At 38.6% G+C, this 15,541-nt stretch overlaps 3 protein-coding genes across 3 annotated transcripts; 2 read left to right on the top strand and 1 right to left on the bottom strand.

The window, feature by feature from the left end:
• Window positions 1–436: 436 nt before the first annotated feature.
• J4E88_007676 (uncharacterized protein) lies at window positions 437–1,916 on the top strand (the record flags this gene model as incomplete). Its single annotated transcript, XM_049401292.1, has 4 exons — window positions 437–674; window positions 728–1,550; window positions 1,602–1,782; window positions 1,836–1,916. 4 exons carry the CDS (start codon window positions 437–439, stop codon window positions 1,914–1,916), a joined length of 1,323 nt encoding a protein of 440 aa, XP_049252976.1.
• A 736-nt stretch (window positions 1,917–2,652) lies between these two features.
• On the top strand, window positions 2,653–3,784 carry J4E88_007675 (uncharacterized protein; the record flags this gene model as incomplete). Its single annotated transcript, XM_049401291.1, has 2 exons — window positions 2,653–2,993; window positions 3,055–3,784. The coding sequence occupies 2 exons, from the start codon at window positions 2,653–2,655 to the stop codon at window positions 3,782–3,784; spliced, it is 1,071 nt and encodes a 356-aa protein (XP_049252975.1).
• A 409-nt stretch (window positions 3,785–4,193) lies between these two features.
• On the bottom strand, window positions 4,194–5,764 carry J4E88_007674 (uncharacterized protein; the record flags this gene model as incomplete). Its single annotated transcript, XM_049401290.1, has 3 exons — window positions 4,194–5,004; window positions 5,053–5,239; window positions 5,689–5,764. The coding sequence occupies 3 exons, from the start codon at window positions 5,762–5,764 to the stop codon at window positions 4,194–4,196; spliced, it is 1,074 nt and encodes a 357-aa protein (XP_049252974.1).
• Window positions 5,765–15,541: the final 9,777 nt, after the last annotated feature.

The following is a 15,541-nucleotide window of genomic DNA, read 5'->3' as shown; positions in this document are numbered from 1 at the left end:
GATGACTAATCTAGCGTCTCACACATCCGCCGACGTGACCGTCCAAGCGTCTTGCGTGCCGGCGCTGCTACATCTTCAAGAGCACTCTGGCCCACAGCACAGCTCGCAGTCTACCTATCTTCGGGAATTCCGATACACGACCTACTGGAATCTCGGGGTCTCCAATGGACGCCCGAAGAGACGCGATGGATGGAGTAATCTGCCTGATAGCGCCGCGGCGTGGGATTGGCGTCTCCAACGGCGACCCGCTGCACCGACGTCATGGTCCAGGAACGCGGCCCAGGTCGCGTGCGCGACGACGACGATGATGCTAAACTCTGTCCTCCTAATTTCACGCTTGAAGACTACTCGAAGCTTTACATCATTCTGACCACCGCTACCACACGATCGACTCGGACTTTCCTCCGCTACCGACTGCTAGACGTCTCTTCCCATCATGGGTGTGGCTGCAGGCGAACTCATCGTACCTTTCACCGGCGCCATTCAAGCTGCCTTCTCGGTGCTCCTGACCATTGCTTTTGGTGTTGTCGCAGCACAATGCAACTTACTTTCGCCCAACGCGGCGAAGGAGGTGTCGAAGCTATGCGTGCGCATGTTTCTGCCGGCTTTGTTGATCTACAAAATTGGCTCCAATCTGCATCAGGACACCGGAGTGCGATATGTGCCTGTTCTGAGTAAGTATACTTTGTTGGGCCTTCGTCAACTATATGCTTACCACAATTGCTAGTATGGTCGATATCCTATACACTACTTTCCGTCCTCGTCGGCCGCGTCCTTACGCGACTCTTTAAACTGCCAGCTTGGGTGGCACCAGCAATCGCCTTCAATAACACGACCTCTCTTCCCCTCCTCCTTATACAGTCTCTCAAGCAAACCCAAGTTCTTGATGCCATACTCATTGGCGGCGAGTCTGGCAGTGAGGCCATGGATCGAGCCGAATCATACTTCCTGGTGAATGCAATGGTTAGCAACTCGCTTACCTTTGCTCTTGGGCCGCGCTTGCTGAGGCCAGGAGATGAGGACGCATCCAATGAACTACATGGAGAGGACGATGATTTGGAGAACGGCGAAGCGAACGGAGACGGCGGGAGTAGTGATATGGAGCGAGGTCCTGATGGGATCGTCGATGAGGAGACTTCGCTGCTCCCACACCAGTTGACCAAGCCCGCAAATCGCGTGGAGGTAAAAGGATATTTAAAGACAAGAGCATGGTTCAACAACTTGTCTCCGTGGCTACAAGAGACACTGGAAATCACATGGCATTTTGCCAACGCTCCCTTGATCGGCGCTATCGTCGGAGCAGTAATTGGATTGACGCCCGCGCTTCATCGAATCTTTTTCAGTCCTAGCAACGAGGGTGGTTATCTCAACGCGTCGATCACGGCGGCGATAAAGAATATCGGCGATCTATTTGCTTCGTTGCAGATCATTGTTGTTGGGGTAAAGCTCAGCAAGAGCCTGTTGCGCATGAAGCGCGGAGAGCACAGTGGGGAGGTGCACAAGGGTAGTCTGGCGACCGTGACCTTGATTAGATTCATCATCTGGCCCTTGTAAGATTCTTTACCCGCTACATGGAGGAAGCTTCGACTAATCGGCAACAGAATAAGCATACCTTTGATCTACGCAATCGCCTCGAAGACGAAGCTTCTAGATGCAGACCCTATGCTTTGGTTCTCGATGATGCTCATGCCGACCGGTCCGCCTGCTATGATATTGGTAGCGCTAGCCGATGTTACAGGTGCAGCGGAGTCGATGAAGATGACTGTTGCGAAATTCTTAACAGTAAGAAACCATCAGATACTGTCAGCTGGTAGCATCCACTAACCCACTGGCAGATCAGTTACGCAGTCACTCCCATGATATGCTTTGCTGTAGTTGGAGCTTTGAAAGCTACCGAAGCTGCGATCGATCAATGAGCAAGCGTGTTGCGTCTTTTCTCTTCAAACTCTTCTATCACCTAGCTCTAAATTGCAAGATGTTCGATACATGCATCGTTGAATCCGCTTGCTGTCGTTGGCATGATCGAGGTTCTCCAAGCTTCGCGTGCTGCAAACTCTCAACTTCCGAAATGTCATCCATTGTCACCTGTCCAATCAGTCTTTTTAGGAGTTTGCCTGGCTATGCCGAAGACGTAGGCTACCGATACTCAATATAGGCCGCATGTTTCCGGTATTCAGACAAGTGTCGCAAGTAGTCAGAGCGAACAACTCTTCCGTGGTCCGTATATGTCCAGAAACATAGGCGAATCCAGATAACTAAGTCATGATGGCAAGGTCCCTTCCACAGTTCAACCCTGAAGTTGCTACATTACAGGCGTCTGGGTCGGTCTCGGTCCGAAACCTACATTGCGCTATATGTGAACTGTGCAAGCAACATCAAATTCAACATCGTTGGATGCTTTGCTTAGACGTAAAGTTGCGTACTTCGCGCAGATACTCCATCATGGTCCGAAAGACATGTATTCCATCAAGTCTTTGATGCTGGGTTCAATGCCACTACTTTGGTGTGGCGAATGTCGCACCTGCCTATCAAGGCTAAAGGCCGTTGCGGGGCACGATAGCTGCGCTTGATTAGGTACTTAATCTCTCCAGCATCATCTCCTTGATTCTGAGATGACTGTTGTATGTTCCCGTGTTTATGAGTGCTTGCATCATGAAGACACTAGCCATTCTGTTCTCGATCGCTTCGTTCACATTCGCGCATCCAAAGCCTACAAAGCCTCTCTCATGGACGCTTACACCCACAAACAGTACACAACAGTTCCGCGGCCTTTCGCCTGTTGACGAAAAGGTACTGTGGGTGTCCGGTACGTCTGGCACCATCCTACGTACCACCAACTCCGGGAGAACGTGGGTCGACGTGTCCCCGCAATTTGCGTTCGAGAATGCTTCAGACTTCCAATTCCGCGATATCCAGGCTTTCTCCAAGAAAAATGCCGTTGCTTTATCGATCGGTGAGGGAAACTTGTCACGAATCTACAAAACGGACAATGGGTGAGTTGCTATGTACAAATTACATGCAACACGTATACTGACTTCGCGCGCCAATGTCCAGCGGAAAGAGCTGGAGGCCCACGTTCATCAATGAGGAAAAGACAGCATTCTATGATTGCATGGCGTTCGAGACAAAAACAGGTAGAGAGGGCCACGGCGTTGCAATGAGCGATCCTGTCGACGGCAAATTCCGTCTGCTAGAAACGTGGGATGGTGGTGCGCACTGGTCTATTGTCTCGAACAACACGATGCCGCCAGCGCTGGATGGCGAGTTCGGCTTCGCAGCAAGCGGAACGTGCATTGAAGCTGCGGCGGGCCGATGGTACATCGCAAGTGGCGGCGTGGATCCAGGAAGAATCTTCTACACAAGTTCCGATAGCGTCAGTCATGGCTGGCAGGTCGCGAACTCGTCCATCTCTGGTGGTGCCGCTGCCGGTGTGTTCTCAGTGCGTTTTTGCGATACGCGTCACGGTATCGCAGTCGGTGGAGACTATGAGCAACCTACAGCCAGCAACAATACGGCGTCTTGGTCCAACGATGGCGGCGTGAGCTGGCGAAAGGCTGACTCGTTTCCGCGCGGATATAGATCGGGTGTCAGTTGGGTGCCAGGTAGGAGACAAACAGCCGTTGCAGTTGGAACTAGTGGGTCAGATGTCACTATCGACGGAGGGAGGAATTGGGTTCCTATCGGTAATGGAACGTTCGATGCTGTCGAGTGCGTTGGGAGAGACGTTTGCTGGGCCAGCGGGTCTGGCGGACGGGTTGCAAAGCTGGATCTACGGGGGCTGTGAGCAACGATACCAATTTGAGGCATGTTTATCAGTTCAGCCACATCTGTGGGTATTAAAACAAACGTGTGTAATATTGTAAGACAGTGCAGGCTTATGAGTATTTATTTAGACTACTTTGCGGGGAGATTCAGGTCCACTTCTATCCCTGGGTGGGGTGAGATCTCGAGAAGGTACACGTAAAGACGTCTATGTCAACGGCTTCATATTACTTTGGAGACGCAACGGTTGCCTCGAATCCACCTTCACTGTCGTTACACGGCATCATCCTCATCAAAGCCACCCTGCACTTGTGTATATACAACCGTAACGTAAAATCGCGTCACTTAGTGCTAGCCAAGGGACGTACGCAGTTTTTGGGCAATGTATGCTCCGTCGCGTGACCACATTACAGTGGTGTTGTGTCGCTCAATTATTGTCGTAGTCTGCAAGGTGGAATCACTCTCAATTCGATGCCCTCGTCTTTAATCGTCGTGGGAACGCTCAGGTAGGATTCGCGTGATCGAAACGGTGAAGCTGTCAGGGGTGGTGTAGGCGTGGCGTCTCTGTTTCCCTTTTCCACATCTGCGGAACCGTGCGGAGATGTAGCAATGTCGTCATTGTCGTTGTTGCGGAACACCACGTAGAAAATGATGGTTGTGAGGGCCATGGCTCCTGCCAGACTACCGTAGAATCGAGTAAGGTATGGATCGCGCGCCCCTTCCGCGATGACTAGCGCGATAGCAGAGCCTATCCCCGTAATGAGCATGTTGATGGCCTGTACGAGCACTTTCATCTCCTTGGGTGCGTGCTTCTCTGCGTATTCCATGGCTGTCGTCATGGCGAAAACCTCGCCCGTCGCGATGAGAAAATAAAGCGGTGCTTGTACCCAAACATTAGGCCGATCTTGTGCGACAGATTGGCGGTCTCCGCAGTCTGTTGGGTGGTCGAAGCAGGGCGGGGATGCATAAATGTAATGCTGCACTAGAGTTGCGTGCAGCATCGAGAGTACGACGAAGCAAAAGCCAATGGCAATGCGAGTGACTGGCTTCAGATATATGCGCCGCTTGGCTAGCATGGGGTTGAGGACGTACTCCACAAACGGACTGACTATAATGCATGCCACTTGGTTCATGCCGGGAAGGACATCGTTGGGTGTACTACCAGTATCCATATCGCTCGCTTGAGAGATCAAGTTGTTCTGCATTTGGTCGAAGCAGATGTAGAAGACGATGAATGCCAGACTAGTCTACGTGTTAGTATGCTTGAGAAACAAGAGTGGTAGCACTTACAGCACGCGACAAGCGCCCAATGCACGTGTCAGTTCATCGACGAACTGGCTACTCCATGGAACTTCCTTGGATTTCTCCAGGCGCTGATACGCTGGGTCTGCGCGGTCCATCCGGCACCCGTTGCGGACGGCGCAGCTGAGGACCTTCGCAGCGGGTACAATGACATCTGCCTCCTGAGGTGGGTTGACTGTAATGTTTAGCACAATGCGTACCAAATGAGCGAATTATGCGCACCGAAACACTTCCTTCCGAAGACCAGCATCCCAAGGGCGATGATGATACAGCCAAGACCCAGCGCATACGAAGGAGCGAAATCATGGTGCCTCTCAATGTAAACACACGGAAATGCCGACAAAGCCCCTACGTTACCAATCCAGAAGTATAGATTGTAAATGAACTTGAGAGTGATTTCGCTGTCAACGGCGACCCGTTCGCCTTTCGACGACGCTGGTAAGTACTTCGAAAGACATGTTCGCGCCACGCGTCTCCTCAGCCATTGAAGCAAACGGTTCTGCGTTCCGCAAAGCGTCATTTCTCGTGGAGCTCTATCTGTGTACTGGTTGGCGATGAAAGACCTCATGATGGCCTGGGTCTAAGAAATTCAGTACGCGTAAGAATGGTTGTTGACTGCTTTACTCACACCACCCCCACCAAGGGCTATCAGGACCATTGCAATGATCAGACCAGGCAGACCCGCGCCTCGACCGAGCATGGAGGGTAGCGAGCTGACGACCAGTGCAAGACATCCCAGGGCATATACCGTCAAGCTGATCAGCAAAGTCTTGTATTGGCCCAGATGATTATCTGCCAACGGCGCTATGAAGACAGGACTTGTGAAGTAGACTATGAAGAATCCACAGTAAATGCGTGTTGCCGTCGTCTGGCCAAGGTTAAGCGCACCAGGGGTGTGCTCCATATCGTGATGCCGGGGATGTTCCATGTAGTTTTCTACAACAAGCTAGTCAGAACAGTTGATGGAGACGAGGTATTGGCAACGACATACGCCAAGGGGCTGTGACTGTCCGCAATAGAGTCAGTGCTAGTTCAGGCATGATGTTGCGGTGTGATCAAAACACTCACGTCCCCAGAAAGTTGCCCTCTCCCAGAACCCGATGACAGCAACGATCCAAAGCTGCCATGGTATACTACCTCTGACACGCCGCAGTCGAGAAACATTATGCTCGGACTTTGTGTCATTCGTACTGGACGCCTGTGATACTGGGCTGTTTGGTGCACTGTCTTCAGCGTCAGTGCTGGTGGTTGTCATGGTGTTGATCGAGGACTTGCCCGTTCATGGTTGCGGTTCGCTCCACTACCAGAGCACTGCGTTCGCCCGCCGTTGGTTCGATAAGAGAATGGGAAGAGATGGTGAATTCGCCTGCGAATTGACCAAGCCGGGCTATAAGTGAAGAGCGCGTTACGTGCTAGTAAAGCGATCCTCGGAGAGCGAGGAAATGAAAGTTCGGTGGTAGCGACAAGCGCGAGAGCCCAATAACGAGTGAGTTGCTGTCGACCTGCAGTTACCTTACTCAATACCTACCAATGTTGCGGTGAAAACGTGCTCCATCTGTCGGTTCCTGCTGGTGCGGCTGCCCGTGCGGGAAGGAGGTATGCAGACGTAATCGCGTCTTGAATGCTCAGTAGTGTTTGATCAGCGTTTTTGTGTGCTACCCTTCTGGGTTTGTACACCAAAAAGCCATTAGTGGGGTTGCCACACTTCAAAGAGAAATGAGTGTTCGATTCATGGGGCGCAGTTACTGTCATCCAACAGCACGCATTGATACAACATCCACAAGTGTTGGTTGAGCAGCTGTTCTACAAAGTGGTGACGCCTGCGTTGCACTCGTATCGCTACCGCGTGCCAAGTTTCAGTAAGAGCTCTTTTGGATGAGGTGACGTTACGAAGGACCGGATTGTGGATTCAGTGCCAGAGAACGAGGACCCGGGTACCAGGTGTAGAGACAGGTACCCGGGTCGTGAAGCCATGGCTGCGTTCGCCGCGCGCGCGAGGCCAGGGCTCTTCTCCAAAACCCCGGAACAGAATCTGGAGTCCCCACATGCTACTTCAGAAATTGGAAATGTATTCTGATCCCATCCACAGATGGGTGTAGCCATAGGTGCCGGTTTCCCGTTTTCTCACCTACACACGTTCACGTTTACGGTGTTTCTACAGGCGCTTGCTCTTGGTGAGGAAGGAATCCACAGAGGCTCAAAGAGTAGCTTCTCTTTTGCATGCAAGCGTCCGGTCTCTCGTCATGAGCCGGGCAGGTGCAGATGGTCCAACACCGCACAGTGCCACCCGTCGGATTTATGAGCCTATGCCGTCTCGTGCTATCGTATTGTGCGATTTATCCTTCGACTTGGGGTTTTGATGGAGACACTGGAACAGAAAAAGTGATGTATACGATTGTACGATGGGGCGCCTTCGAAGGCTTACGGGAAGATGCACGCCCAAGCTTCCGCGCCGGTGATTACGTCAGCTAGCTCTTGCGCGGGGCCAGGATACTTCTACTCGGGGTTTAACAGTCTTAGTGGCGATCTAGGCCTAATTAGGCCTAGTAGCTACTAGTATGCAGAGGCCTCTACTATACTTATTATAGCCTATTAGACTAAGTTTTTTACTTTTCTACTCTACTATACTATAACTATAAGTAGCTCTAATAATTTAAACTAATTAGCTATAATAATTAGAGCTAATTATCTTTAATAATTTCTCTATTCTAGCTTACTTTTACTATATAATTATTTACTATAAGTACTTAAACTAGTCTACTTTTACTTTATAATTATTTTTTATAATTACTTAAACTAACTTACCTTTACTATATAATCTTTTCTAATAATATAACTAATTAACTCTACTCTACTTTTAGTTTTACTCTAGCTAATAAGTACTATTTTTATAAATATTACTAATAATATTAATACTAGCTATTTATAAATCTACTTTATTCTTAATAAATAGTAACTACCTTTTATATTATTATAGATAATTATTATTAAAGTTAATATAGTAGTAGATACTAAGTAAAACTATAAAAATATTTTATATAATTTAGACTCTAAGCTTAAAACTACCTCTAAAAAAGGCTATAGTACTAGTAGTAGACGCTCTTATAAAGAAGAAAAACTATCTTATCTTAATATAGTAAATAATTTATAAGTACTAAAATTATCTATCTAGAATTATTACTAATAATATTATAGGTAAAAAGCTATTCTTAAGAATAAGTCTATTAGCCTAGTATAGTTTAAAAAGAATACTTAGTATATAAATATTTATAATAATTATAATATTATTTTTAATAATTACTAGTAAAGTTAAGTAGTAGTAAGATTATTAGAGTACTAATACTAAGTAAGTTATTATTATATTATAATTATCTAGAACGTTCTAATATTAGTATAAGCTAGATAATAAGAAAAGTAATAAAGTAATTTATAGTAGAATATAGCGTAAAAAGAGTTTATTATAAATAATTTTACTATTATCTATAATAATCTAATACTTAATAGGTTTACTTTTAAAATATTACTCTTACTTTATAGAAAATAAGCTAAATCTCTTTAGTAACTAGGTAAATATTTCTAATAATATACTATTATATTCTATTATTAATAACGTTTTAGATTCTCTTTAGCTTAGATAATAATAATATACTTCTCTATAAATATCTCTTTAAAGATATACTTATTAAAGAATTTCTTATTATTATAGATAATAATATTTTAATTATTTTTAATAATACTAATATATATATAGAAAGGCTATTTACTAAAAACCTCTAAAAGTAAGATATAATAGTCTTAGGCTTTACCTAAGCCTAGGCTAGAATAGAGAAGGTATAAGTAAGGTTTAGACTTACTACATAAACCTCTAGATTCTATATATAGCCTCTTAAGTTTTAAGCCTTATAATATTTTATTAATACTTAGTATATTCTAACTTTAAGGCTAGTTTATAATATTTATAAAGCTTCTTTCTTACGTACTATATATAAGTTTAGAGATAGACTAGCTAGACTTAAGAAATAAAAATAGCTAAAAATATAACTCTATAAGTAATTCTAAACTAACTATAATAACTAATTTAAGACTATATAGAAGACTACGCCTTATTCTAGATACTCTAGATCTAGAATAAATACTTTATCTAATGCCTTAAGGTCTTAAGTACGTAGTTTAATACTACGCTCTTTTCTAGTAATACTTTATAGAAAAGAAATACTACTTTTACTATAAAGGTATCTATTAGTAGTTTTAGCGCTAGTATAAACTCTTTATTTTTTTTTTTTCTTCTACTTATATATATAGATAAGTATAGGCCTTTTTAAATAGAAAAGTACTTTAAAAGTAATAAAGTATACTTCTAAGCTTAAAAGATAATAATTAAGTATAAGCTAGTAATAGACTAAGAGTTTCTAGAAAATAGAAAGTTATAGTTTATATTTATTAATACTAAACTATTACTTATAGTTTAGTAGTAGGTTACTCTATACTTTAAGATAAGTAGATATAGTATCTAAAATCTACTAAAGTTTTTTAACTACTTATTATTCTACTATAGTAATATCTATAGTAAGAAGTAGACTCTAGTATATCTAGACTATCTATACTAGAGAAAGTATTAGTTCTTTATAAAATTCTTTATTACTTTTAGCTAGACTTTAGTATAAGTAGATAAACTTTACTAGACTAATAAGTATAAGCTAAGCTAGCTTTATAATACCTTAAATAATTATATAAAAGAAGTCTCTATAAACTAAAGTATATTATATACTAACTATAATACTATAGTTCTTATATATAAAGCTATTATAGTTAACCTTAAGATAGTAAAAATAAAGTCTACCTAGAGGTCTTAGCTCTATTACTCTATACTTATAGCGCCTTAGAAGTAAAACTATAATAGTAATATTTATATAGTAAATATAAAAGTAGTAGATACTATATCTAGAAGCTTTTATAGAGGTCTAGCTTCTAACTAAAAGAACTAGATTTCTATAAATATATTTAGTAAGTATAAGGTAGTAGGTATTTATATATAGTATAGGCGCGTAGGCTACTATATAAGAGTATACCTAAATATAGCTATAATATACTTTATTATAATATAATTAGTTAGTTTAGATAAAAAAGAAGTATATTTAGAAAACTAACTACCTCTAAGAAAAGTCTAGCTTAGAGGTAGACTATAGTTATATTAGTAGAAGAGTTACTAATATATAGTCTTAATACTTACTTAGTTAATATTAGCTAGTTTATAGATAAGAGCTTATTTTTAGTATTTTTATTTCTAGAAGGCGCTAAGTAGATATAGATATTAGTTAACTTAAAGTGTAAATATTTCTACGTAATTAATAAAGTAGTTACTAGAAAAGTAAGTATCTAATTTCTTAAATTAACTCTATAGTTACTATGCTAAGTAGTAAGTTTTTTATAAAACTCTATTATCTTATAGTTAGCTATAGTAGAGTATAATATTAATAGTTAGCTAACTTACTTTATTATCTATATAGTTCTAAACTTATATTATAATATTATTTTAGGTAAGCTATAAATACGCTAAGAGAGCGTTATTCTTAATATTCTATAAAGCCTTTTTACTATAAGTTACACTAGAGAGATAGTAGTATATAAGTATAATTAGACTCTAAAGTAGCTAAATATTATAATAATTAGTATTAAGAAAGTAGCTAAGGTAGTAAGTTATAAAGTGCGTATTTTTAAGTATAAGAGCGTAGTTCTTATTATAAGTATCTATACTCTTACTTATACTCTATATTAGTTCTACCTTTTATTAGAAGGTATTTAACTTTTTATAAAGTCTAAGCTAAGTAAATTACTACTTAAGTTATCTATATTTTATAACTTCTTTAATAAGAATAAAGCTAGTAGACTACTCTTTTACTAGAGCTACTTTAATTATTATATTAACTTATCTATAAACGCGTATAGCTATAAGTAGAATATACTATAAAGCTCTTTATATTTAATATTATATAACTAGCTACTAGAGCTACGCGTATAGCTTATAGACCTACTTAATAAGAAGTAGATCTAGGCTAGCTTCTTCTTTACTAAGTTACTAGTTCTTTTAGTAAAGAAAGCCTCTAGAGGTTAGCGCTTTTATATTAACTACTATAGCCTTAATAAAATTATAGTTATAGATTACTATCTACTACTTTTAATTAAGAAAACGCTATATATACTTTTAAAAGCTTATTATTAAAGTTAGAGAGTAGTTGTAATTGCTTAATTGTAGACACGTAATCGCTTAGCTCTTAGATATATAACTAGAGATTTTATTCTAACTTTCTTTTAGAGAAGAATAATTATAATATACTTAAATTATCTTTAATTATTAATTATCTCTAGCTCTAATAGTTATAAGCCTAGCTACTTAATTATAGAACTAATTCCTACTACGCATTAAAGCTTACTAGAAAATAGATTAATTAATCTTGTTTCTACTCTACTCTCTCTAAATATCCTACAATTAGAACTTCTTCTGCGCAATTACTTACTTGCTACCTACCTCTCTGCATCTTTATATTAATTCTACGCTCTAACTCTATAGATATAAGTAATTATAATATAGCTATTATAGCTATAGGTGTGCTTCTTAAGAAGTAATCTAACTAGAACACTTAGTTTACGCTTCTTAAGCAACACTACAACAAGAAGAGTATCTAGAAAGAGATTAATTCTAACCTTCTAGATATTAAATATATAGATACTTAAGAGCCTAAGTTCTCTAACTTTCTAGTTCTAGAGCCTACAGCTCTAGCTCTACTCTCTATAGAGCTAACTAAAAATTAAAAGAATAAGTATAATAAAGCTACTTATAAGTATAATACTCTCTTATAAGATTATAATTATAAGACTAAGAATAGTACTACGCTTATAGCCCGCTAGAACTATAAGTCTAAGTAGTAGTTAAGAAAGAGCAAGAAGATTAATAATATTAAGACCTAGATTATACGTACTATTGCGCTAGATTACCTATTACTTATAACTATAAGTAATAATAGAAGAATAGTCTAATCTCTTATAAAAACTCTTAAGACTATACTTACTTCTACTAATTAGACTACGTAATACATAGTTTGCGTAAAGTATTACACTTATCTTAAGAAGACCTAGAGAGAAACTACTAAGAAGTAGTTTAATAACTAGTTAATACTCTACTAGAAGATAAAGATCTTTAAGCTCTTAGAAGTTAAAGAACCTCTTGTAATTACTAACTTTCTTACTATAATTAAGAAGTTTAATTCTAAGTAGGCCTGCTAGTAGTAATATAATTAATTATTTACTATAGCTCTTAGAAAGAACACGTTAAGCCTTAGCAATCTTAGTAAAGTGTTTAGCGTTGTTCTCTAGAAGATATTAATTACTACTAGAAAGAGAAAAGCTAATATAATCTTTAACGCTATTATAGGTTAACTCTTTACTTCTACTAAGTTAGGCAAGAAGTAGTTAAGCTTACTACCTAAGTCTTACCTCTACAAACCTAACGCAAAGCATAAGTAGAAGCCTATTTCTTATTTCTAATTATAGACTATAATTACTAGATTTAGGCTGCTAGGCGTTCTACTAATAGAACTCTTAGCTTAAGATAAGTAAAAGATCTAGAAGCGCTATTGTAAAGAGAAGTAGAGCAGCCTACATAAGAAGATTAAGCAATCTAGCTAGAAAATAAGCGCTCTAGCTAGCAAGTACTCTAGTAATATAGTCTTAATAATTATTTACTCTAAGAAGCTAATTACTAAGTTTAGGCCTTCTATCTTTAGTATAGGCTTTAAGCCTTACGCGCTCTTAGCTAGTATAATTCTTAATAGTAGAGCTGTAGTCTACCTAGTTAATAATAAGGCCTTAGTTAAGCCTAATTTCTTTATTAAGACTAATAGAGAAATAGTTAAGGTAAGTAGCTAGATTCTTCTAGTAATTAGCATTAGAAATTGCGTACTTTGTCTTGTTCTTAGCATCTCTAAAGAACCTAGAAAGGCTAATCTTACGCTTACTAGCGTTAAGATTGTCTCTAGTTTCTACACTAATATAGTCTTAGAGAAGCTTCTTAGAAATAGTAGTATATAGTATATAGGCTATAATTGCATAATTAGAATAGGCACGCTAGAGGCGTCTATTATTCTTATAACTCTTAAGTGTAGATTTAACCTTTTATTTATTAAATATAACTCTTCTATCTATTCTTCTAATCTTATTATTATAAATGCTGTTACCTGCTTATAAGTTCTATAATTGCGCACTAGCAATAATAATCTTTAGTACTAAAGATCTAGCTACTTAGGCAAGCAAGCTCTTAAGGCTCTTATTAAAGCTACCTAGAATATAGAGATTATAGGTATATAACATAGTAAGTACAATAACTACGCTACTACTTATATATCTTAAAGAATCTCTTATTAGCCTTGCAAGCTATTACTATGTTCTTTCTTTAGAGTATTATAAGACTTATTTAACTTCTCTATAAGCTGCGCGCTTAATAAATAGGCTCTAATTATTAAGAAGAATTATTTAGGCAAGCTATATAATTATAATCTAAAGAACAAGACGCTAGACTCTGTAATAGAAGTTATTATAAGCTTTATAGCTACAGTTAAGCGCTGCTATTAGTAGAAGATTGTAGAAATCTATTAGAATAATAATACTACAATATTACCTTAGAGAGAGTACTTAAGATATAAGAAATAGGCTAAAGAGAAGAGAATTATAATTATAACGCCTCCGCTATATACTTATAAGCCTAATAGCTTAGCAGAGAGAGCTAGCTAAGAGCTTATTACTAAGTTAATTAAGATACGTATAAGCGCTAATCTTCTAGCTAGGCTCTAGCTAGTAATTATAAACGCAGCAGCTTAACTCTATAGAATAAGTCTATTATAGCTTTATAGCTATTAATCTCTAGATTAGATATTATATAAATAGTTTAGAAAGTATTTCTAATATTATTAGCTACCTAAGATTAGGCACTAGGCTACTAATCTTTGCCTAGATTAGAGTAGAATCTATACTTACAGCTATTAAGCGTATCTACTTAATAGTAATTGCGCAGCTAGAAAGCACTATTAAGACTTTAAAGTTAAGCCTTGCAGCTATATAGAATATCTTATTAGCTATTAAGCTTCTAATATATATTATATATAGGTACTAGCAATTAATTAGGTAATTACAACTCGCAATATTACCTTTAATAAGTAGAAGTTCTATTAAGGCAAACGTAAAGAGAAGCTAACTAGAGATTAAGCACTTAAGTAGGTTAAAATACTTAATAATAGCAAGCTTATTAATTCTATAAAGAAATTTAATATTCTTTCTATTAATTAAATAGCAAGTATAGTAGAGCTGTTAACTACTAAGTAAGATCTTAGAGGTAATATAGGCTATAATTAAAGTAATAAGGTTAGCCTACCTATTAAATATAATTAAGGCTCTATTAATTTAATAGAGATAGAGCACAAGGCTAGTGTTCTATTAGAAATTTCTAATAATTAACAGCTTTCTACTAGGCTTACTACTCTAGAACCTACGCCTAAGTGTAAGATTTTAGAGATAGGTAATTAAAGTAATTGCAGAGTTTCTAATAGTTAAAGAGTAGTGCACACGCCTAAGAAAGCTAACCTATTAGAGCTTAGAGATAGAGAGCCTTCTATACATAGATTAGAAGATCTAACTTTATCTATTAAGCTTGTTATAATAGACTCTAGTTTAGCAGAAATAGATAAGAGACTAGCTTAACTAGAGTAAGCGCTAAAGAGACTAAGAGGTAGGCTACCTAAATTAGTAGCCTTCTCTTAACAATTAACACAGCTATAGAATTAGCTAACTACTAAATTCTCTAGAACGCGCTATAGTAGAAGAGTTATAGATAAAGAGCCTAAGTACTCTCTTTCTATAAATGTCTATTAACTATTAAGACGCCTAAAAGGCAAGAGTAAATAGCCTGCTTAGTCTAATAATTAACTAGAGAGTAACAGCGCAGGTAGCGTAAATGTAGTAATTACAGGCTTAGTTAATAAGTAAGCCTAGATTAACTTTTATAAGATCTACCTCTCTAGTCTTTAAGAAGACTAGAATAATTAAGCTAGCTATAAGACTATAAACTCTATTGTTATAGCTACTACGCTTAGCGAGTATAAGCTAAAGGCTACTTACTAACACTATAACAATCTCTAAGAGCTACCTAGATTATAGAAATAACTAATCTAGTATCTAATACGTACGCTCTTTAAAGATGCCTCTAAGAGAGAGATTAATTAGCTAAGTAAGAAGAGAATCTAGATAGAAATCTATAGGTTAAAAGCCTAGAATTAGCTACTTCTATTAAAATAGGTGTAGACTTATAAGTATAATTAGAACAGCTATCTTCTTAAATACAAAGCTTAAATTATAGTTTATAGTAATCTCTAGAAGAAGAACTTAATTAATATAACTTATATAGTAACACTTACTATAAAGTTCTTCTACG

Source organism: Alternaria novae-zelandiae, assembly GCF_023758075.1.
Source record: "Alternaria novae-zelandiae strain BMP 2774 chromosome Unknown scaffold_16, whole genome shotgun sequence".
Taxonomy (NCBI): Eukaryota; Fungi; Ascomycota; class Dothideomycetes; order Pleosporales; family Pleosporaceae; genus Alternaria; species Alternaria novae-zelandiae.
Note: the sequence above shows the minus strand (reverse complement) of the source record. Positions and strands in the feature narration are given on the sequence as shown.